General features: G+C 49.0%; 1 protein-coding gene across 1 annotated transcript in view; it reads right to left on the reverse strand.

Annotated features, from left to right (window-relative positions):
- The window catches only part of PLXNB1 (plexin B1), a gene marked incomplete at both ends in the record, with an annotated part of 37,269 nt that overhangs the window by 1,082 nt on the left and 13,474 nt on the right, over window positions 1-22,713 (reverse strand). The window contains 25 exons of the mRNA XM_080350248.1: window positions 7-71; window positions 776-923; window positions 1,113-1,273; window positions 2,251-2,417; window positions 2,789-2,873; window positions 3,517-3,620; window positions 4,447-4,624; window positions 5,063-5,209; window positions 5,716-5,782; window positions 6,513-6,691; window positions 7,343-7,560; window positions 7,959-8,059; window positions 8,400-8,548; window positions 9,549-9,725; window positions 10,574-10,816; window positions 11,953-12,121; window positions 12,315-12,491; window positions 13,079-13,215; window positions 14,862-14,967; window positions 17,049-17,200; window positions 18,237-18,403; window positions 18,636-18,729; window positions 19,639-19,761; window positions 20,755-20,880; window positions 21,725-22,585. Coding sequence (XP_080206374.1) covers window positions 7-71; window positions 776-923; window positions 1,113-1,273; window positions 2,251-2,417; window positions 2,789-2,873; window positions 3,517-3,620; window positions 4,447-4,624; window positions 5,063-5,209; window positions 5,716-5,782; window positions 6,513-6,691; window positions 7,343-7,560; window positions 7,959-8,059; window positions 8,400-8,548; window positions 9,549-9,725; window positions 10,574-10,816; window positions 11,953-12,121; window positions 12,315-12,491; window positions 13,079-13,215; window positions 14,862-14,967; window positions 17,049-17,200; window positions 18,237-18,403; window positions 18,636-18,729; window positions 19,639-19,761; window positions 20,755-20,880; window positions 21,725-22,585 — 4,301 coding nt within the window. The remainder of the gene's footprint in view (window positions 1-6; window positions 72-775; window positions 924-1,112; window positions 1,274-2,250; window positions 2,418-2,788; window positions 2,874-3,516; window positions 3,621-4,446; window positions 4,625-5,062; window positions 5,210-5,715; window positions 5,783-6,512; window positions 6,692-7,342; window positions 7,561-7,958; window positions 8,060-8,399; window positions 8,549-9,548; window positions 9,726-10,573; window positions 10,817-11,952; window positions 12,122-12,314; window positions 12,492-13,078; window positions 13,216-14,861; window positions 14,968-17,048; window positions 17,201-18,236; window positions 18,404-18,635; window positions 18,730-19,638; window positions 19,762-20,754; window positions 20,881-21,724; window positions 22,586-22,713) is intronic.

The raw sequence follows: 22,713 nt of genomic DNA on the forward strand, positions 1-22,713 counted from the left end.
GCTTACCTTTCCACCATCTGCTTGTAGCGAGGAATGTCCCGGGCATAGAGTAGCTTATTGATCGGAGAGTCCTTGAACATCCAAAACCAGAATGGATTAGAAAAAGCTCCATCATGCTGTGGACTACCCTTGGTAGGTAACACCATCACTGCTATTTTCTGATATTCATTCGGGATGGGGATTTTATGGCCTCTGCATGGAGAGGTACTTCAAATACCAGGCTCCCTGCTAGTCTGAGGAACCAGGAGGTGTGTTGGTGAAGGGACCTCTGGGATCCCTTGTCCAGCCTTTCACTCGGAGCTGGGTGATCACTTGTATGAGACCAATCGGCCATGGCTTCGCATAGCTGGTTGCCCAAATCTTGCAGAGATCCACCCACCCCATCTCTGGTGAACCACGCAGGACCGTTCCACCCCCGTTCCACAGGGTGACTAGTGGGGCTAAAAAGTTTTTCTAATGGCCAACTTGCATCTCCCAAGACACAGCCTGTGACTTACACTGTTTGCCACAGCCGATCAGAGTTTAGCTCTGTCCCCCAAGCAGCTGTACGCTGTAAAGAGCCCTGCTCAACAACTTCTGTGCACTAAACAAAATCAGCTCCTCTCTCCTCTCTTCCCAGGAGTCCCCATCACTCTCCAGTGCTCCAGTGGCACATGGGAGCAATGATGGGCCTGGCGTGCTGTCCCAGTGGTGCTGTGTAAACATTATCACCTTCCTGGGGCAGCACTGCTCAAATATTTGTGCCAATCACAGCCCCTTCTCCCCCCATACTTACCCGCCCTAACTTATGGTCAGCTATGGTACAGGAGTCCATGAAGGTCTGTGCGATGACCAGGAGCACAGCATCTACGTTATCTGACGTCTGCACATCAAAAACAAACTGGGGATTCTTGATGATGTTGATCCAGAACCGCAGGGGCAGGCTGGAGAGGAGACAGAAGCACAGCGGGGTATCAGCAAATGCAGCAGCTGCAGTGCTGAAAGATATTCTGCACATGACTGCATCTCCCGGCTTTGCCCTCCCAGCAAAACCAGCTTTTCACACCATGCTCTGCTGCCTTGCAACTCCAACTTTGCTTCTCTTTAGTAGGCAAAAGTGGTTGTCACCGTACCTGTTTGTCTTCCAGATGTGGATGGTCTCAGGGTCTGCAATCCCGTAGTGTAGCGCCTGCTCATCCAGCAGGTCAAAGAAGTATTTGACAGCCAGAGGGACGGGGCGGTTGGTGCTGAGGATCACCTGGAACAAGTCATCCACAAACTTCTGCAGGGTGCCCTGTGGAGAACCAAGCAGGACAGAGTCAGCACAGGCAGAGGAGAGCAGAGCACAGGCCTCCTGAGGAGCAGGGGTTACCTTCTTCTGCTCAGCAACCTCCCCTCACCAGCCCAGAGCCACCCCCAGCTGCACGAAGCAGTGGCAAAGGAGAAAGGAGGCCCCAAACAAAGCAAAATGTGGAGAAGAGCCAGATGGACTCAGAGCCACTGCAGGTAATGAGGATTGCTCCAGAGCTTGAAACACGATGGGATGGCACCGAACCGCAGAGACTGCCCCGGTGAGGGGGACTGCTGGCTGCCAGGAGCTCTGTTCAGCCACACAGGGACAAGAAGGGGTTTGCTCAGTCCCAAAAAAGTTCAGTAAATGTGGGAAGAACAGAGGCAAAGTGCCTGGGCTGTCACTTCAGGAACGGTGCTTCTGCAAGCAGGGCACTGGTGGGAAGCCTGGATGCTAAAAGCTGTTCTTTTCTTGAGAACAGAGCAGGGGGACAAGTTCCTGTTTCAATTCTTTAACAATGATGCTGGAATGAAGCAAAAAGGAGAAATGTGAGCAGGTGCTATGCCTGATTTATGAATCTGTACTACTAGCATCATCTTGCTGCAGCAGGTCACAGGTCAGTTCTATCTTCTTGGCCCTAGGTGGGGTGGAAGGTGAGCAGACACGGCAGCCCCATGGGCACTGCCGCCAAAGAAACTCTGCTGTGAAGCACAGGGTGCCAGTTTTTCTTGTGGGATACACAAAGTCAAACATGGGGTGGACACAGGGATAAAACCATTTCTCAGTCTTCTAGAGGCTCTGCAAAACTTAACCCCTTAGTAGAAGCTTTGCACTGCGACGCTGGGATCAGAGGGGAAACAACCAGCACGTGTCAACCCAAGCAAAGGGGCTCTTCATCTCCATGCACATCCCTGCCATCTGCCAGGGGATACAAAGGAAGGCAAGATCCCAAGTACAACACAATCTGTGCTCCTTCTCACCTTCATTGAGAGCAGACGTGTCAGGTAGATCTCTGGGATTGCCTTGGCTCGCTCCCGATCTCTTAAGCTCCCACGTCGATGCTTTGGAAGCTCTGGCTCTTCTGTTGGTTTTACCAGGTGCCAAAGTTTGATGCCACCTTCATCTGCATCCTCCAGCATCGGTGTTTCTAAAACAAGCAAGTGTTTACAGGTGAGTGTCAGTTCTCTCACAGGAGAACTTGGCCAGATGAGTCCCAAGGAGGCAAGATTTCACAGTACGACAGAAACACAAATGGGAAGGAACCTCTGGAGGGCCCTATCCAGCCTTCTGCACAGAGTACAACTGTTGCTGGCACTACAGCAGGTTGCTTTTGTCCACCCAAAACCTTCAAAGTCTTGGAAACTTGCCCAGACAGACATCCCCTATCACACCTATGAGGGTCCAAATCACATATTAGCCTTCCATAGCAGCGTAAAGCTGGGGCTATGGCAAGAGTCTTGTCTCACTAACTGGAAAGCACTATAAAATAATTTCATGAGAACAGGACACCAAACTCACTCTCTCCTGGGATGTAATCCTGATTCTCCCGGTGGATGTGCTTGGTCAGGCGTGGGACCAGTGCTACTGTTGCTCCATCAGGCACCTGCACACGAGCAAAAATCACTATAATAACTGAACAGTGTGTTCCTCATCAGCACAACAGGCAAGTGTTTGTAGACCAAAACAGACTGTAACATTACTAGACATAGGGACAGAAACAGGGATTTTGGGGCACCATCACTGTCTTTTCCTGATGGTGGAAGAACCTTATTTGTACCAATTAAGACAACCTAATTTCCAAAATATGATGAAGATGATAATAATCAGGGACCGTCATTCACACCTAAAACATGCTGCAGCAAAGCAGGACATTTTGGTGCAAGGTTGTTAAAAAAAAGACCCAAACTCTTTCCATTCCTAGGAGCTACTTTGCAGATCAATGCACCATCCCCTACTAACTGATTTGGACTGGAACATTAACAGATTCAGAAGCATCACCTTCATTGTGACAGCCACCAGGTATGAACTTGTGCATCTCTTCCCAAGCACCTGCCCACGTCTCAGGTACAGGTTAAGGAAGGGACTAAACTTGTTGAAGACACAGCACTGAATTAATCTGAATATGCTTCTGCAAGAAAGCTCCAACCTTTTGACAGCGATCCACCAGGAGCCAGAGCCACAAATAGAGCATAACGGTGTGTAGACGCTGAGAGGAGAGACATGGTAAAGGTACACTGGGGTCTGACCTTGTAATGCTGAAGAGTGTTCAGGCGTTTCCAGGTTCCTTGAACAACAGATGTCACATCCTCATCGGATAGTATCAGATGACCTGCCAGCCCTGATCTCCACTCTATGGCCATTAAAACACAGAAAATGAAAAGATGAACTGTTAATTTGGGCATCTCTGAAGTCTGCTGTGCTTCAACCTGTTTGACGTTGTTACAAGCCCACCAGTCCTCACCAACCTTCACCCATGCTGTCTCACAGACATTGCCTTAGCAAGTGACAAGTCCTGCAGTCACAGGACAGTCTCACCAAGCACATGGACAAGTGGCCTCACGGCCTCCCAGGTTCCACGCACCAAGTTCCTACAAATTCAGTCAGATTGTGACTCTTCAAGCAGCTGATTCAAACCACAAATATGGACCCATAGTCCTTATTAGCTCCTACTCCCCCAGCACCTGCTCATTTATAAACATCAATGCTACTCAGCAACAGCCAAAGAATTAACAAAATGGAAAACTGATTCACAATGCAAGTCCTACCTTCCGTTAACCACCGTGGGCAAAATCCTCCCTGCCACACATTACTGAGATGCTGCTTTTGACTTCACTGGCAGAAGGAGCCAGTCTGTGGCTACAGCATCTCTGCGCCACACTCAAACCATCCTCCCCTCCTACACGTTTCTCCCCACTTTTATTCCCATGTCCCTTTGCCCAAGCCATTGCCATGGGTCCAAGTGTGGCAAAGAACACCATGAAATGGAAGGGGCTGGACCCAACTGCCTCTTTCCTGCATCGTGTCTTGTTGGATCCAACCAGAGTGTGAGACCCTTGGTCTCTGCACACTCAGCAGAGAACGACACACATCACACCTGCCAGGGTGTTGTGCACAGACAGCAAACAACCGCTCTTGCGCTTCCTCACTGAGTTTTGGCACCAAGGACTTCTGCTCACCGAGGTCCAGGGTGTCTGGGTCTGGTCGGTGACAGTACGGCGTCCCTTTGTAGATCTGATCAAGGATCTTCTCCTTCACCTGTGTTATGGTGTCACAGTCTAGCACTTTGGCAGAAATCCCCTGGGAGTCCTCTGCCCCTCCTGCAGCCACTCCTGCTTGGGTCAAAGCATTTAAGGTCTGAGGAAGAAAAGAAAAGGTCACGGCTGATAAGATTACATCTGACACATTTACACCTTTGGTGGTTGGCATTAAGGCAAGTGAACAGCTACTCCTTTCACTGGAAGAGATTCAGAAAGTTCAACGCTGTGTTCTCAGTCTTGTGTCAAGAGCTGGAAGCCAGTTCAGCAGCACTGGGGAGGGGCTTTGATATGCCACCAGCAATTTCATCCCCTTATTTCTAGACACAGATCATAGCACATGCACCAGATTACTCTGCTCCTATCAGCCTAGGGCAAAAGCACCTGATTTAGCAGAGCTCTTGCTCATCTACAGAGCTGTGCTGCTGGGATAAACCTGGATCCCAGGATGCTGCACTTCTGCCTCAGTAATGGGAGCAGTGACATTCAGACTTGTCATACCAGGGAGCCCAGAGGGAACAACAGATTTGATTCTTACCAGAGTCCGGTACTCCAAGTCCTCTCTCAAAAGGCGGTTGTCATTCAGGGTATATTTGGCTTTCCCTGTCACCCAGTCGACTGGCCCTTTGTCCACCTGGTGCTTGATTCCTCGAAACAGCATGTAAAGGGGCTCCCCAACAGAATCCTGCACAGAAAGGAAGGAGTTTCACCCGAGAGAAATTTCAGCTTGGAAACACGGAGCCCGAGCAGAGAAGGAGCGGGACTGAGGATTCTGCAGCTAAACCACAGCAGGCACAGGCTCTGCATGGGGAAAGCGCACGGGCCAATGACCTGGTGGATGCACAAGACCGAGGCATCGCTAATCTGAGAGACTTGCCTTGCCACCCCTCTCTAGGAAAGGAATTAGATCAGAATCTGTTCCCCCCACACATAGACCAGCCTGTGTCTCAAGATAAAGGTGCTAAACTGAGCCCTCCATGAGCTGGTGATACACCCTGGAAACAATGAGTGGCATTAATGCTGATTTAAGCATCTCTGTCCCTAGTGAAGAGTCTAGTGCTCTAATCTCCCAGTCTGAAATACAGGATGAGCCTGGCACTATTTCAGCTCTGAGCGAGGCACAAAAGCAAAGCTGTGGCTGTCTCCCCTCTCTTTTGGCCTCTCTGCACCGCAAAGGGACAAAGAGCTCACCCTCACGAAGGCGTACAGGCAGATGGACATCCAGTTGGTTAACAGCTTCTCCACCACGGTTTCTGTCCTGCAAGAGAGCGTGAGATTGATTACAGGAATACAGTGCAGAGCAGGGAGGGATCTGGAGATACAGATCACTCCCCTTGAGAAAAGAGTACACTAAATATGATACAGGATCAAGGGAGAGGAAAAAAAATAAAAGGACTTTTGAGACCTGTAAGATTCACGCTTTTGATACCACTTATTAGAAGCACTTTTCAGCCTGAAGGAGGCACCAAATTACAGAATTGAAGAGACAAGCAAGCAGGGGACTGAGGACAGCTGCTGGTAGGCCTTAAACAAGGGAAATTTCTTCAGATCAGAGGGATGAACCAGACAGGAGGCTAATGGGGATCCAAACACAGGACATATTTCTGTTTAGCTTCCAAACATGGCATGACTGTGAACCCATGGATCTCTAAACAGCAAAGCGAGATCAGCAGACTTGGCAGAGCCCTGGTACCTGAGCACAAGGAGAGAGTGAACACACAGCAGCTTCAAAAGAGGAGGAATTTGGGGTGGGCAACTCCATCTTCCTACTCTTTTCATGCCTTTCCTGTTACATGCCCTGCCAATACTGACTGGCCTGAGGGGTATCGTTGTTACTGCTTCCTCCTGTTTGATGTGTGTTGTCTGGACATGCACTGGTCTAACAGCTGCAGCCCATGCCATGATGTTTTCCTACCCAGAGGACTTTCAGAACTTGCCAGCTCTGTTCCCTCAGGTGTTTAGTGTAGGACCACCGCTGGCTCACTCACCTCCGCAGCATCAGCTTGGGGTTCTTGGCCACATACTGCTCCACGAGGTCATTCAGGAGTGTTTTGAGGATGTCAGTGAAGTACTCCAGCTTCCCGTGCAGCGACACCGTGAGCAATGACGCCACGTAGGCCCGGTCTCTCGGAGAGAAAGTGCGCTGGATTTCCAGAGTGTGGATGAACTGGTGGGGAGAGAGAGAAACCACTGGGTGAATCTGCTGAAAACCAGGCAGTCACAGCTACTGGCTCTGGGAAGAAGTGGTGATGCATGGAGCTACTCAGGAATGGCTGAAGAGAGTCCAGCAGAGAGCTACAAAGATGCTGAGGGGTCTGGAGCATCTTTCGTATGAGGAAAGGCTGAGAGAGCTGTATCTGTTCAGCCTGGAGAAGAGAAGCTGAGAGGGGATCTCATCAATGTTTATAAATATTTCCAGGGCGGGTGTCAAGAGGATGGACCAGACTGTTCAGTGGTGCCTAATGACAGGGTGAGGGGCAATGGGCACAGACTGAGGCATAGGAGGTTCCATCTGAATATGAGGAGAAACTTCTTTACTTTGAGGTGCCAGAGCCCTGGAATAGGCTGCCCACAGAGGTGGTGGAGTCTCCTTCTCTGGAGACATTCAAAACTGCCTGGACGTGATCCTGTGCAACCTACTCTGGGTAAACCTGCTTTAGCAGGTGGGATGAACTGGATGATCTCCAGAGGTCCCTTCCAACCCCAACCATTCTGTGATTCTGTGAGCTTTAACAGACACCAGCTGCTTCCTGCAATGAGCTGCCAGTGAGGTGGCCCTGAGCCTGCAGTGAGCTGCAAGCAGAGACAGGGACGTTACCTTGGTGAGGAAGAGCTTGCTGTTGAGCAGGTTGGAGAGCTGGACCAAGCCCTGCTCCACAGTTTGCCGCCGGCACTCAGGGATGTCCAGGTCCCTTTGCAGTGGTGACTCACGATGACCCGGAAAGAAGATGCGCTCTGCATAAGACTTGTAGTCCAAGAAGGGGATTCCTGTGCCCACAAGGTCACTAGTGAGGTCCATCATCTCAGTCATCAAGTCTGAGGGAAAGGAAACGTCCATGAGGTTGACTACACGATCACACAACCAATGGCGTAGACCATGAGGTGAGAGCAGGAACTAGGGCCAGCGGGATGGGGCTGAGGAAGAGGAAGGATGTTTCCTGCCAGGAAGAGGCACATTGACCTTTAGCTCCTCATCTGAGCCTGAAGGATGATGAACTGGAGAATCAGAGGGGCTGTACAGATCACTGTGCTCTGAATTGAAGAATTACAAAATGGAAGAATTTGGCTGTATATTTCAATGCATCAGCACAGGATAAAGTTACTGCCTGCTCTGTGCTACCCAAACAAGTATGCAGGAAAGCGAGGTTGGGCTGAGAGTGGTTTTTCAAGCTTCCCTGTGAAGCTGCAAGAAAACCAGGAGCTCAGAGACTGACCTGTGAATTCCTTTTTGCATCTGTCCCGAACACTCGTTTCCAGATTTTCCAGCTGGATTTGAACTTTCTTGTAATCCCTCAGGGCCTGTTTGCTCTTCCTCCTGCAGTAAGAAGCAGAATTGTTCCCAGTGGCCCCAGCCCAGAGATTGTCCTTGCCAACTGTTGTGTTGCTGCCAAAGACCCCAGGGCAATTGGTGCTGAACATCATCTTTGCAGGATACCAGTGTTTTGTAAAGTCTCTTGGAGCACCCATGAGGTGTGGGCTCTGAATGAACCACTGTGCAGGTACAACATGCCTCACACATCCAACAACACCAGGGACTCAGAATTTGGCACAAAATAAAGAAAACTGGGACCTACTTTAGGCCCAAGATATGCACACTTGGCCACATTAAGTTGTAGAAGAACTTAAAGACCTCATACAACACCAGAGTTTCTTACCTATATATGAAGACGATAACCAGAACAATTAGTGCCACAAAGGATGCGCCAACACCCAAACCAATCTGTGCCTCCAGCGGGAAGGTGAGCTGGCTTTCCGTGTCGTACTGCACCCGGCCCAGGAGGAAGTTCAGGTTGCCCATCTGCACCTGTAAGAAAGCACGTGCCACGGTGGCAGTTCAGCAAAGTAGCGAAATGCAAAGTCACAGAGCTTCTCCAGAATGGGTACAGGTAGCATCCAGCTCTCTAGCATAGAATCACAGAATCATTTTGCTTGGAAGAGACCCTCAGGATCACTGAGTCCAACCATAACCTAACCTAGCTCTAGCACTAAACCATGTCCCTTAGTACCTCATCTAAATGCCTTTCAAACCCCTCCAGGGATGGTGACTCCACCACTGCCCTGGGCAGCCTGTTCCAATGTCCAACAACCCTTTCCATGAAGAAATGTTTCCTAATATCCAATCTAAACCTCCCCTGGCACAACTTGAGGCCATTTCCTCTCATCCTATCACTTGTTACTTGGGAGAAGAGACCAACACCCTCCATGCTCCAACCTCCTTTCAGGCATTCGCAGACAGTGAGAAGGTCTCCCCTCAGACTCCTTTCCTCCAGGCTGAACAGCCCCAGTTCACTCACCCGCTCCTCATCACAGTTGTGCTCCAGCCCCTCACCAGCTTTGTCGCCTCCTCTGCACTCTCTCTAGTACCTCAATGTCCTTCTTATGATGAGGGGCCCAAAACTGAACACAATATTCAAGATGGGGCCTCACCAGCGCTGAGTACAATGGCACAATCACTTCTCTAGCCCTGCTGGTCACACTATTCCTGACACAAGCCAGGATGCTGGTGGCCTTTTTGGGCACCTGGGCACAGGCTGGCTCATGTTCAGCCAGCTGTTGATCAACACCCCCACATCCCTTTCTGCCAAGCAAAAGCTGTCCCACAGCACAACTCCTGAATCCATTTGCTTTCAGGCGATGTTTGGCATGTAAGAGTTGAGAACAAAGAGCAGCTGCCTGTCACCCCTGGCACCTCCCCCGTCCCCTATCTCCACTTCCCACCCCACTCCCTGTCTCCACCGCTGCTTCTTGCTTGCGCTTCAACTCAACCAACGACAGGATTTCTTGCGGTGCTGCCAATTCCCTACCGTGAACTCTGGGAGCAAGTCCGTGCCCTCTCGCTTGGTGCGGTGCCGCGGAGCCGGCTGCTCGGAGGGGGGCTCGCAGTACAGATGGTTCCTTGTTAGTGTCTTCACTACACAGATTCCTTCTCCAATCATAGCCATAACCTCATCCTTGGAAATAGCCAGATCTAGGTTTTCCCCCTGGAACAGATGTGGAACAGCACATCAAACTGGGGAAAAAACAACTCTGCATTTTCACAGCTCCAGGGAAGATGGAGGAGACCGAACACCATAGGATGAAAAAGGCTTTTTTCTTCTCTAAGCTCACATCTGGATTGGCTGCAGAAGTTCATTTTGTAAGCTAAAAAATTCACTTGCATATGATGCAGATGATAGTTTAGGAACCATACCATGCTGCGTAAGTACAGTTATAGGTAACCTGTCTTCTTAAGGCTCTTTAGCTACAGCACAACCAAGCTCAACTCTTCACTCTGTGTACAGACAGACATACAAAACATACAGACATACAGACTTTTCCATACCAAAGAAATATCTCTGAGATTTTTTTCTCACATGTACAGAAAAAACATTAGACACTCTGCCCCTCTGCATCACCCGTAAAGTGATTTTCCTACCTCTACCTAGTAACAGGTCTTCCCTACTTGCTACAATTCTTTTACTCTTAAGTTACTTATAGAAGAGCTATAAGAAGTTAGGAAAGAGCCAGCAGCTGAGAATAGGATGTAGGGTTTATTTAGTACTAATAATTCATATAAAATAGTTTATTAGGATTAAAAATAAAAAAGCACAGAAGTTTCCCCAAGCCTGATGAAACCCTTAATGATTTATGTACGCAAGAGGCTTTTTGATGCTCCCCTTTCCTTCTACTTATGTACCATTTCTCACAGGGCAAAGCAGATATGCTGGGACAGGTTGTTATCCTATCAAAGGCTTTTAAACCTTGGGTGCCACATGACACCAATTTAAAACACTCAGGTCAGAAATAAATTTGTATAAGGAACATTATTTTCAGCTACTTTGTGTGTTACCTCCACAGAGATGACGCTTCCTGGCTTGTGACGATAGGGTTTGGCAGGGTCTTCAGCATTCAATGGTTTTAGGATAGGGTTGACTTCGTAAGAGAAGGGCATGGGATGCAATGAGTTGAAATCAAAGCTCAGGTTATCCAGAATAAATTCCAATTTGATACGGATATTCCGCAACAGCATGTTAATGGCTGGAGTTTTGCACAGGATCAGGTAGGAGGAGTTAACAAGACATGGTTCTTCAAACTAAATGCAAAAGGCAAAAAAGGTGTCAGTAGTGAAACCCTAACGCTTCTCCCACGGCTTTGCAATACTTCCCAACCCTGAGCAACCTGGGGTCGGTCTGCATTCCTCTCCTCTGGAGCAATGCCAGAGGAACCCTCTTAATTGTAGAGGGAAAAATCCAAGATCTAAGGAATTTGCCTTGCTCCTCTACAGACAGTTTTCATAGCATTGGCTTTGTTGCAAGCACTTAGGTCTCAGCAGTGGGAATCAGCTCTGGCATGCCCCTGGCAGCAAATTCTCGAGGGGCATCAGCTTTAGGTCTCCCTGCTCTGATAGAATGGGACCAAAGATCTTCAATGCAAAGCTGATTTCCTGGCCTCAATGCTTCTGTGACAGAAGTGTTCCTTCATGTGGTTGGATATGTTTTATACATTTGGTGAAAGTATTAGAGTAATTTTTTTCTCCCCAAAAACGATAAATGCCTTCCTAAGAAGACGGGTAAATCCAGCTATTACTGATATTATGTGCACAAGGAACACACTCTTCCAGTTCATGTACAGTTCACTCTCCATCATTTGCAAAAGCAAATCCTTCTTGTGCTTTGGCTGCGAAACACCCTCTACCTCTGCAAATTCTGCTGCGTGCTATGTGACCCTGATGGTCACACATCAGTAACCTCCGTGGTGACCCATTTCAGGACACTGGCAGCAGGAGAGCAGAAAGTGTTGGTGGAACCGGTAATTTCACTGAACTTCACCTGGTTTTGAATCTCAGAGTGAAACAGAACCCAGGGGCTACCAAAGGTGGACTGAACTGTGCAAAAGGAGGAGTCTGGAGCACGGACATGCTAAGCCACACAAGCTCTCTGGCTCAGCTGTAGATTTCTTTATTTCCACACTGCTGCCCCGCTGTTTCTGTCTATCACAAGTCCTGCGCATCGCTAAGCAGAGGCAGACTCAACTCGTGGAAATGTTTATGAAAGCACTTAACCTCTCAGTCTGGCAGAGAATGCTTCCACTTGGTCAAGACTGTTGGTACGATCCAAGTAGACAACAGCAAGTGGGGGTGAAAAGCCCTATGGACAGAAAATCCACCTCTCCAGAGCAACATGTCAGCCCTTGTGCACCCTCAGCTCCGGTGATCACTTGACACTCTACCTGCTGGATGCTGCACAGAGTGTCCTCAGGGCACTCGGTGTCTGGGATGATCCTGCGCCACCGTCCCAGCCCTCGGCGGCGGCGTTCAGATGGAGAAACCGTAACTCGGATCTTTGGTTTCTGTACAACGTCCAGGTTGTATCCATGAACTCTGAGCACTCTCCCTCCACTGAAAGAGAAAAGCAGCTGATCTCACCCACCTGTTATTCATTAGCTCTGTCTTGCCCACGCTCCCACCCTGCTGCTGATGCTCATTCCTACAAGCCTGGCTTTACTCCAAAGTGCAATTCGACAAAGAGATGCTGTTGGTGCCATGTACCCGCCTCAGCACGCTGCCCCGCGGATGGTGCACTCTTTTCTACCTGAGGAAGCTTTTAGGTGGCTCTGCAAAAGTGATGTTGGGATCCAGAGTGTATCTGAAGAGGGACCCTTCCAGTCTCCGCTCTTGGTCCCCGTATTTGATAGTGACTGGGAGTTCTGCAGACATGTTGCTGGGACTGGTCTGGCATGCCAGCTGATCCTCCGTCATCTCAGAGAGGCTTGGAGAGACAGGAGAAAGAACACATGATTAATACAGCCCCTGCAGAGACAGATTTTATAGCACTATGCCTTGCTCTTTGCAGACAGTCTGAAAACCTCTCCTGGTATTTTCCTAAATTTAATGCTGAAAGGTCTCGTGCCTTATCTGAACAAACAATAACTGCTGGGCAGTTGTCAGTGAGCAGCATGTGGACAAAGAGCAGGTACAACCTCTGTCCTGACTGGAGACACTGGAAGCATGCTACCAAGGCAAGGTGTACGTGTCCCGGAACGCAAGAGAACAAAACCAGCCGTTAGTGTTAGTCTGCGGGGGCCAACTGCAGCTCCCCACCAGCAAAAGAAGAGCTGTCAGCATGGGGTATAGTCCTGTCAAAAGACACGCAGAACAGAGGCCACGTAGCACTGTTCACACCCGAGGGAACATGGTCAGGAATGTTAAGATGGCCAAGCTTGTGCCATGACCCTCGAGGGGAGGATGTCCTGGAATGCTGAGGAGAGCAGAGCTCCCGCAGCCCGTGCTAAGGGTTGAGCCAGGCAGTGTCACGTCCCGCAGGGCTCAGGGAAGGACCCAGGGCAGTGATCTTACATGTGGCAGGGGAGATCTCCAAGCAGGACGCTGATCTCACTAGGATGCCCAGTCAGCAGCTTTGAGCCCAGAAGGGTCAGGCAGGTTCCTCCCGCTTTGGGGCCCTGAGTTGGAACAATGGATTTCAGCTCTGGGTTCTAGAAGAGGGGAAGAAAACCAAAACAAAATGAACAGGAGGTGAGCAACGAGGACCTCAAAGGAAAAGAGCAGAATGAGTTCAGTGACCTCCAGTGCTATAGATACTCATCGGAACAGCCTCAGCCAGGCTGCAGCAGCTCCCTGATGGAGCAGAGGCATCAGAGGAGGCATCAATCACACCAGAAGAGCCATAAACCAGGGACCAGCCTTTCCACAGATGGCAAAAGGCAGAGGGACGCTGCAAACAGCAGCGCCATGAGCCTCACACACAAACCCCTAGGATTAACGTTTCAAAGGGATTGTTCAGCTCAGTAACTGGATTAATAACTCAGGTTAGGAAAAACAAGGTAGCAAATAAATTGTCTGTTTGTCTAGTAGATGAGGAGATTACCAGCAGGGAGCCCTAAGAATTTGTGTTGAGACTTGTGCTGTTAAACAGACCTGGAGGGTGACCTGGAAAGGGGAAATGACATTTGATACATTATTCAGAGTAACAAAAACTTAGTACCACTGAGGAGCTGCAGCAGCATTCAGAGGAACCGGGCAGAGTGGGACGAGTAAATCACTGCTGATAAATGAAGAGCAAGATACATGGACTGCAAAGGAGCAGGGAGAGTACAGCAAAAAAACAGCCCAATCATTGAACGCAGTTGTGAGTTTCAAAATAGCTCCTGCCCATTCAGGAGGGCATTGGTACCTGTGACAACTCTACCAGCTGGAAGCACAGATCTCAACAAAAGCCCCCACCAAGTGGCAGGAATCACTGGGAAGGGAATTAAGAAAAGAATACTTTGATGTCACAGTAAAAATTCCTTCTGCAGTCGCATCTTGAATACAGCATGCGGTTCTTGTCATCCTGCCTCAGATGGTGATAATAGAACCAAAACCAAGAGAAGGGCAACAAGCATAATCTGGTATACAAATGCCTAAGACTTTCCAGGTATCTCTTTCCCCTTCCCATGGGAGAGGGAGACATGCAACCAGGTACATAACAAATGTTGCAATTTGCACAGCAAGGATGAAAAGCCAGTAACTGTTTCTAAAAACACTTAAATATTAATTCATAGTTGCTGAGTTTAAGATATCAGAAGGTTATCAGAAACATGTTTAAAATAATAGGAAACATTTTCCATGCAACACACAGTAACTCTGGGCTTACTAACACTAACTGCGGAAGGTCAGAAGCTAAAAGGGTTTTCAAGCAGCACTTTGTGAATAAATCAAAGTCAAGTCAGAAGTCTTAGTAAGATGGTAAGCCATCAATTAAAAACAAAATCCCCAAATCAGAAAGGTACCCTGTATTTTTCCTCTTTCTTTCAGCATTTAATAGTTATCATTGTTAAAAAAATATATATATTAAAAAAATATTAGGCTACAGTATCTTTAGTATTACCCAGTACAGCTGTTGTTATAATCTAAAGAGGGGGGAAAAGAAGAAGAAGGGAAAGGAAAAGAAGAAGAAGAAGGGAAAGGAAAAGAAACAACCCTCCCAAATAACACCACACATGACATGCATCAGAAAAATCAGATAAAAACACCGGCAGCAAGTGCCTGGTAGAATCCCTAAGTTCATGCACCAGACAGCCACTTAGCAGAGATACTGGAAGAACAGGGAGAGGTATCAAAGAAGTGATAGTTACGTTACCTGATAGGTGAAAATATGCCCCGAAACTCCACGTCCTCCTCCAGGTACTTCCACCACAATGTGCCCAAATCTCTCTGTCCAGCTCCCGCCAGTGACGCACACGATGCTGCGGGACAACCCCAGAGCAGAGTCACGCCGCGGCCGAGCAGACGAGCCGGATCCATCGCATCGCGGCCTAAACCACCCAGCAACCACAGCTCCCTTCTTTCAGCCTTATCGCATGTTCAGAATAGACAACTGGGTATTGAGAAACACCTTTAAAAGCTGGATTAGGTGCAGCAGGAAAAAGCAGGGGGTGGTTCCAAAGAGGTCCATCCTATCCAATGTTATTCTTTCTGGGACTGGCAGGATGGAGCCCACTGTATCACAGCTACACCAAGAGTCCAAGAACTCTTCTGTTGTCCAGAGATGGTCAAATCATAGAATCATTTTGGTTGGAAGAGACCGTCAAGATCACGGAGTCCAACCATAACCTAACTCTAGCACTAACCCATGTCCCTGAGAACCTCACCTACCTGTCTTTTAAACCCTTCCAGGGATGGCGACTCCACCACTGCCCTGGGCAGCCTGTTCCAGTGCTTGACAAAAATCAGTCACATCTGGAGTGACCCCAGGCCAGCAGCAGTCAATCCACACGTTAGTGCTGTGTCTGACGCAGAAGAAAACCCAGGACTGGAGGTTTAGCTGGCAGTGGTCTTCGGCCAGTGGCCTCTGGGACCAGCCAGTTCCCCTGATCTGCACTTCCCATTCTTCCCAGCCCTTTTTCCAGCCATAATTTGGTATGGAAGATACTAACAAGGTGAAAAGTCAGGTTTGTACTTAGAACAGGGAGGGTAGCAAGGAATCCCATGTTATGGCACTGATTTGCTAACAGAAAAATTACTCTGCAGGAGACTTCCCAGCCTTCTTACACAGTAGGAGATTAATTTTGTTTGGGCCTTGCTCAGGAGTGGGTCCCATGTTCCCAGCTATATTTCCTCAACCAAGAAGGCTCAGGAATTTGAACTCAGGCAGTGGAGTCTCAAGCCAGGACTGTGTGATGCTGGGTGATTTGTAGATACAGAACAAAGCCGGTGCTAACCCCAGAAAGACTGTGCTCTAATTTCTAGAATGAAAACAGAAAGCAGATGGATCCAGACAAACAAGGCGCACAGACAGGACAACACCGCTGGACACAGCAGCCATTTCCCAGCAGGATCTTACCTGGCTCCCAGAGGGAAGGGTGCTACAACTACTGCTACCATGGAATGGAAAAATGGGTTTGTGATAGCTCTGATGAGAGGTTACTCACAATTGCTCTCCTCTTCTCCTGCTGGTTGCTGGGCTCCTCTCCCTCCCTTGTCCAAGGGTCCCACCTACCTGCCCTGCCTCAGGCCATCTGCACAAACACTGCCTTTCTCCTTGCTTCCCCTAGTCACACCTCTCAACACCTGACTATGCTGCCCTGTTATATGGTCCAGCCCTGGCCAGACACACCACATGCCCAGTTCTCTATCACTGACATCAGCTGGATTCAGCAGGACAGGTCTTCCTGCTTCTCATCCTCCTCCTCACCACTACTTTTACAAGCACTGTGTCACCTGCCAGGCACTCCCAGCCACCAGGAGAGTGGCATAGGAACCCCAGAACTCCCTGGTCTGTCCCTGCTTGAGAGGGTCCTTTCATTTGGTTTGTTCCTGGGAGGTGGAAGTCTGGCTGCCAAGTGAAGAATGACAGCCTAGGGGTGCAGAGGCAAGAATCTGTGCCGTACCTCCAACCATACCGTTCCCATCCTCACCCCGTCTTAACGTGGTCAGAATATTTTGCTAGCAGTGCCACTTGCACAAGCCACGTCCTTCACTTTATTGAAATCACCGTGTGGCTGGGAGAGACACCCACGAAACTGTCTGGTTCCAAGGCTGTGACTCCCTGACCTGGCTGGCCCATGGGCTCTGTGCTGGCAGCATGGTTGCTGTATGGCAGCACTGCTTGGCCATCGCCTTGTACACAACCATATCTCTCTAAGTAACTAATTAGTTACTCACCCGAGTAACTAATCAGACAGTGACCTGACTTGGGGGCATGCCCTGGGGAACAGGCAAGGCTCAACACCTGCTGCAGCAAAGGCAATGACATCTCAGGCTGGTGTCAGCAGCCAAGGGCAAAGCCAGCGCCTGCCTCTGGGAGGAGGTTTCACAGATACTCTACCTGCTAGAGATCTCATACTCTTGAGCATCTACGGCACAGGGAATTCCTGCAACAGTGACAGTTTCTGCAATGTCTTGATGTTTCTGCCCGAGGTTTGAGCCAGTGATGGTGATTCTAGTGCCACCTTCCACTGGTCCAGACAGGGGGTACACCTGCAAAGACATCCGCGCATGTGTAAATGTCACAGTATCTCAGAGCTCTGCAGTTTGGCAACTGAGCTACAGCACAGGGTCCTTCTGCTGCCCCATGACAAACTCTGCCTGCTCAGGTCACTGCTGTAGATTCCTTTTACTGGCTTGGACTAGTACCAGGTTGGACCCTCAGCAGAAGAAAGGCGGCAAAGAACATTGCAGTCAGAGCTCTCTTTCCCATACCTCACTGTTGCCAGTGGTCCCCCCCAGGAGAGATAATCCACTATAGACTTCTAAGGCCTTCTCATCAACATGCTGACCACTCCACAGGGCATTTCTGCTGAAGAGTGGGGATGCACAAGCCAATACATGTTACCAGTGTTGAAGCAGCAAGCACCATTCCCCCCTCAGCATCAGTACGACAATGAATCGCATGCTGCACAAACGTCAAAGCTCTGTCCCTGAGCAGCATCCAAGATAAACTAAGACAAGATGCAGCACATGGATGTTGTGTGCCACCAGAGGGAGGACAAGCTGACAGCAAAAGGGACACATGGCTACAGACACTGGTCATGTGGCAGTTAGCAAGAAACATTTAAAATAAACAGACAAAAATCATTAATTTGAGTAACCTGTCGTATCTTTACTATTCTTGCTGTGCTGATTTCACGAGGTTTTGCCCTCCTTAGGCCTAGGTGCAGTTAGGCCAACCTGTTTCAGGTTCTGGCTCGGGACAGTTGGAGGATCCAATCTGTGGACCCCTTCCCAGCTCCTGAATGATTCTGCCCCTTCTGAAGTGCCAGTTTTCAGCTCACGTGAGATAAAAATGCATCTTTCTCCACTGTTCTCTATCAACAAACTGAAAACCCAGCACGAAAGTCTTGCATCCTCACAATGCTGAGGGATCACAGGAGAACAGGAGTAACTTGCTCTTCAAATGGCCAATGTATTATTGAGCTGCACTGTTCGTGCTCTGAGTTCACAGCCCTTTGATTTCAAGTGGAGAACGGAGCCCTCCTTGCCCCTGGTGCAGTACACTAGCGAGTGAGTTACTCACAGAGTGAATGAGAGGTGCTGGACACAGGTCTTCTATCTCCTCCTTGCAGGAGCCCCTGAAGATACAGCTGGGGTTGTCACCTCCACACCACACACAGTTGTACTTTGAGTCAGCTGTTTGGCAGCGGCTACAATCAGCGTGTCCCACCGAGCAGTTGTAAAAAGTCACTGCAAAGGAGAAAAATTCAGAGGCGTCTGCAAACATCCCCTAGGGCACAGAATAATCCAGCAACTTGGCATCTTGCACAGAACCCTCTCCTCTTCCCTCCCCTGTGACAAGCAGCAAGAATGAGGCTATATGTTTTCCTTAGTTTCCCTGTGGTAGGACTCATTCGAGAATTTCTCAGTTCTCTTCCACCTCGTTTGCTGCCTTTCTGCTGGGGAGGCGGTGTGCTCCTACCGTGAAGATCTGCAGCGCTGTCTACTCGAAGGTGTCGCCGCCTCTGCACGAACACCACAGCGTTGAATTCGAGTTGAGGCGCTGTGTAACTGTACTGCAAAGACAAAGACGACCAAGAAAAAGGACTTAGAGACACAAACAAGCCAGCTGAATATGCAAAAAACATCAGCACCATCCTGCATTGGCACATACAGCCTATATGGAGCTCCCTGGGAATGCAGACAGGGCAGCGTTAGCTGAGGCAGCGGCAGCACAGACCTGACTTTGCTGGTTCACGCAGTCATAATTGCGCTCCAGAAAGAGCAGCAGGCTTCAGCAGGCTTTGGTTCATGAGGGTGAACACTGAGAACAAACGTGTGCTCATGATGATACTTGTCTAACTTCCTAACTGCATTTCCAAATGGCTAATTCCTATCTGCAAGCCATCTGCTCAGAAAACTGCCTTATGTTGTTCCTTTCCCTTAACTATATGAGTTTGTGAACTAAAAATATCACCTCTGCTTGCAAATCTTGCCCTAAGGAAAATCCACACATCATCCTGAAACATACGTGGCTGTTTTGCCTGTTAATCTCCAAATCCACAGGCTAGTTTCCACTGCTAGGAACAAAACTGTATTTATAGCATTTTTCTTTTCACGGAAGAACCACCATCACAGAAGAAGTAATGATCCAGAGAACCATGGACAACAGCGCCTCAAGCTAAAGCAGAAATGGCACTGTTCTGGTGATGAGCAGTGACCTGGGGACAGCACCATCCTGTGCTACAGCAAATGCAGCAACAGGTTGTGCAGCTCAGACTGTACAATCCTTGTGCAAGCTGAAGACACCAATACTGCCAGGCAGGAGCATCACAGATGAGGCCCCCACAGTGCTAAATATTCTACAAATATTTTTGCAAAATATGCTCTTTTTGTCAAAGGGTTTGCCCTCCAGCCCACTGTATTGCTGAGCAAAACCATTACCAGTGTGAACTCTGAAATGGCATCGTATTCTAAGCACTCACCTGGTTCATCTGGCAGGTGATATAACAGAGGGACTGGTTTGTTTCTTCTCCTTCCACATAAGCGTCCATCACCACTGTCCTCCCCTCCAAATTCAGGACACACTCATAGTCCCAGTGCTGGTCCTGCAGAGAAGATACTTGTGGCGCCACTTCTCACCTGGATAGAGCTTCTTTATGCCAACTCTACGTTATATTCAAGGGCTCTCTATGCTGTCACTGTCTCCACGTACGAAAGGTAAAGCAACACAAAACAAAACACCCAGAAGGGAGTACGTGGATGTCAGTGTGGGGACAACTCAGCTCAGGAGGAGGAATTAAAGAAAAACCAGTGTTACTGTGAAGTTCTGCCTGTACATCTCTGTGAAACAGCCGCTTGGAAGAATGGAGCACACAGATTAAGGCAGTGCCCATCAAAAAACACCAAGTGTATTTTTCTCCTCTCTCTCCTGTAAATCTTCTACCACTGAATTGCTTAGATACTTCCTGTAAAAAATATGAATATGCATCTGTAACCAGCTCTGCTCCTCTGAGCAGTGCAGTATATCAGGTTTAACATATACACTAACAATTAGTCTGTGGGCTGCATGTTCTGAGGAGATTGTTTGTGAAAGATAACTAAATCAGTTCTCTGTCTCGAGAAGCAAAGAATTTTTTATCAGAGGCACACCCAAGAAACACAGCTTTCAAGGGTGGTTTTCCCATTGCAGAAGTTTCAGGTATGACAGGAATAGCCACATTAACATGAGCACGTCAGAAAAAAAAGGGAACGGATGGCTTATCTTTCGCTTATGGAGAAAAAAACAATCAGCAGAGATTCAGCAGGACGTTATTCCAAGAACTACCATCTATGGTGCAGAACAGGTGCAACTTAATCCAAAGGCATGCAGATCTTCTCCAGAAGGTTGGGGCACACCTGTGCTCTCCCTTTCCCTGCGTGACCTCCTACCCACCAATAAATCCAGCTATGTAATTCCTTGTTCACAGAAGTAGGTCATTCCTCTAAATGTTTCTGTAAGCGGGAGAAACCTTGGCAGAGCCACAACTAAACATATTTTTAGCAGTCCAGTGCTCTGCATTAATACAGTTTCTCAATGCTGATGACATTGAGCTGACTACCTGATAGAGGTGGAAGTTCTTTCCCAGCAGGGTTATCTTCCTCGCCACGTTGACAGGAAACAGAGAAGATCCCTGGATTGCCTGCACGCAGGGACATGCATCTGGACCCCAACTAAGCTCTTCGTTCTGAAAACAAACACAGGTCTTTAGAGAAAGAGACCTCCATGGCTCTGACACAGGGAATCAAAGCTTAACATGCCACCAGAGAAACAAACCCGGCCAGAATGAAGACACAATGGTGCTTCTTTACCATGAAGTTACAAGAAAGCAATGTGAGAGCCCAAGTTCAGCAGCAGAAAGTTGTGAATATGTTGGACATCACAGCAGCTGCCACCTTTACACCTGGGAACCTCACACACATTTTTATTCCGCAGGCTGCCACTTCTCACCCCACACATTACAGCGGTCAGCTTCTACACTGTCAGAGGGCACAACCTTCTCCTGTGTGCTGAAATATTAGATCAGCAATCTGTATCAAAATTTCACAGTATCACAGTATGTTTGGGATTGGAAGGGACCTCAAAGATCATCTAGTCCAATCCCCCTGCTGGAGCAGGAACGCCCAGGTGAGATCACACAGGAACATGTCCAGGCAGGTTTTGAATGTCTCCAGAGAAGGAGACTCCACAACCCCCCTGGGCAGCCTGTTCCAGTGTCTGTCACCCTTACTGAGAAGAAGTTTTTTCTCAAATTTAAGTGGAACCTCTTGTGTTCCAGCTTGATCCCATTACCCCTTGTCCTATCATTGTTTGCCACCGAGAAGAGCCTGGCTCCATCCTCATGGCACTCAGCCTTTATATATTTATAAACATTAATAAGATCACCCCTCAGTCTTCTCTTCTCCAAACTAAAGAGACCCAGCTCCCCCAGCCTTTCTTCATAAGGGAGGTGCTCCACTCCCTTAATCATCTTCGTTGCCCTACGAAGTGCTACCGCCTTAGAGTGTGGATTGCAAAGCCCAGCAACTTACCTCCTCCCAAAACTCAAGGGCATCATACTGATAGTCAAGGTCAGGGTGGAGGATCCTGGGAAAGTCAGGGATATCCCTCTCGGAAGAATCGCCATCACCCGACAGAAGAGTAGAAGCAGAGAAGAGGGATGTGTCATTCTCAGCCTGCAGCAAATCCATCCAGTCCTCCGTGTCCTGGAGCTCGGTGCCTTCCCCCAGCAGCCAGTCTGGGGGAGCTGATGGTGGGAGCTCTGAAGCAGATCGTTCAGTTCCCAGCAACCTGGGAGACTCATCAGAGGCAGCGGGGCCCCCCGGCACCTGGCTGGGGGTTTGGGGAGATGGGACGGCAGACGTCAGCACCTCTGTGGTAGGAAAAGAACTCAGAGGCCACTTGAAACCGGTGACAGGAGGGAAAGGTGTTACTGGTGCGGCAGATGTGTGCAGAGGACCACCAGTCGGGGTGGTGGGGAGCTCGGTGTGCTGCGGCTCCTGGGCCGTGGCCGGTCCATCGGTGGGTAAGGCTGCGTGATCCACGTTTTTGGATGGGCTGGTGAGGACAAATGCAGGGGGAGAAGTTGTCTCTGGCATAGTGACAGCAGGTTTATCTGCTGGTGGTGGCAGGGGTGGTTCTGTGACAGCCTGGAGAGAGGCTGCTTCAGTTGAGAGAGTCAAGTATGTGTAGCTGAGGGTTTCTGTAGGCTTGGTTGTCGTATCTGAGGCTGCAGAGAAGGTGATGTGGCTGGGCTGTGTGGGGGGCACGGTGCTTGGTACCACATGCACCGGGGGGGTGATGGGTTTGGTGGCTGCGGTTGGGGCTGTGGTAGAGGACTTGGTGAGGGGAGCTGCTGAGGAAGGAAACACTCTGGAGGCTGGGATCTGGGCCTAGAGAAAAACAACATGGTAGGGTAAGAAAAAGACACAAAACAGAATAAAACCCAAGCAGAAAAATACTCTATATTTCTTCTCATAGCATTGTTCACAAAAAGCTGCTTCACCCTCTGGATTTCAAT

This window comes from Nesoenas mayeri (assembly GCF_963082525.1).
Source record: "Nesoenas mayeri genome assembly, chromosome: 10".
Lineage (NCBI taxonomy): Eukaryota > Metazoa > Chordata > Aves > Columbiformes > Columbidae > Nesoenas > Nesoenas mayeri.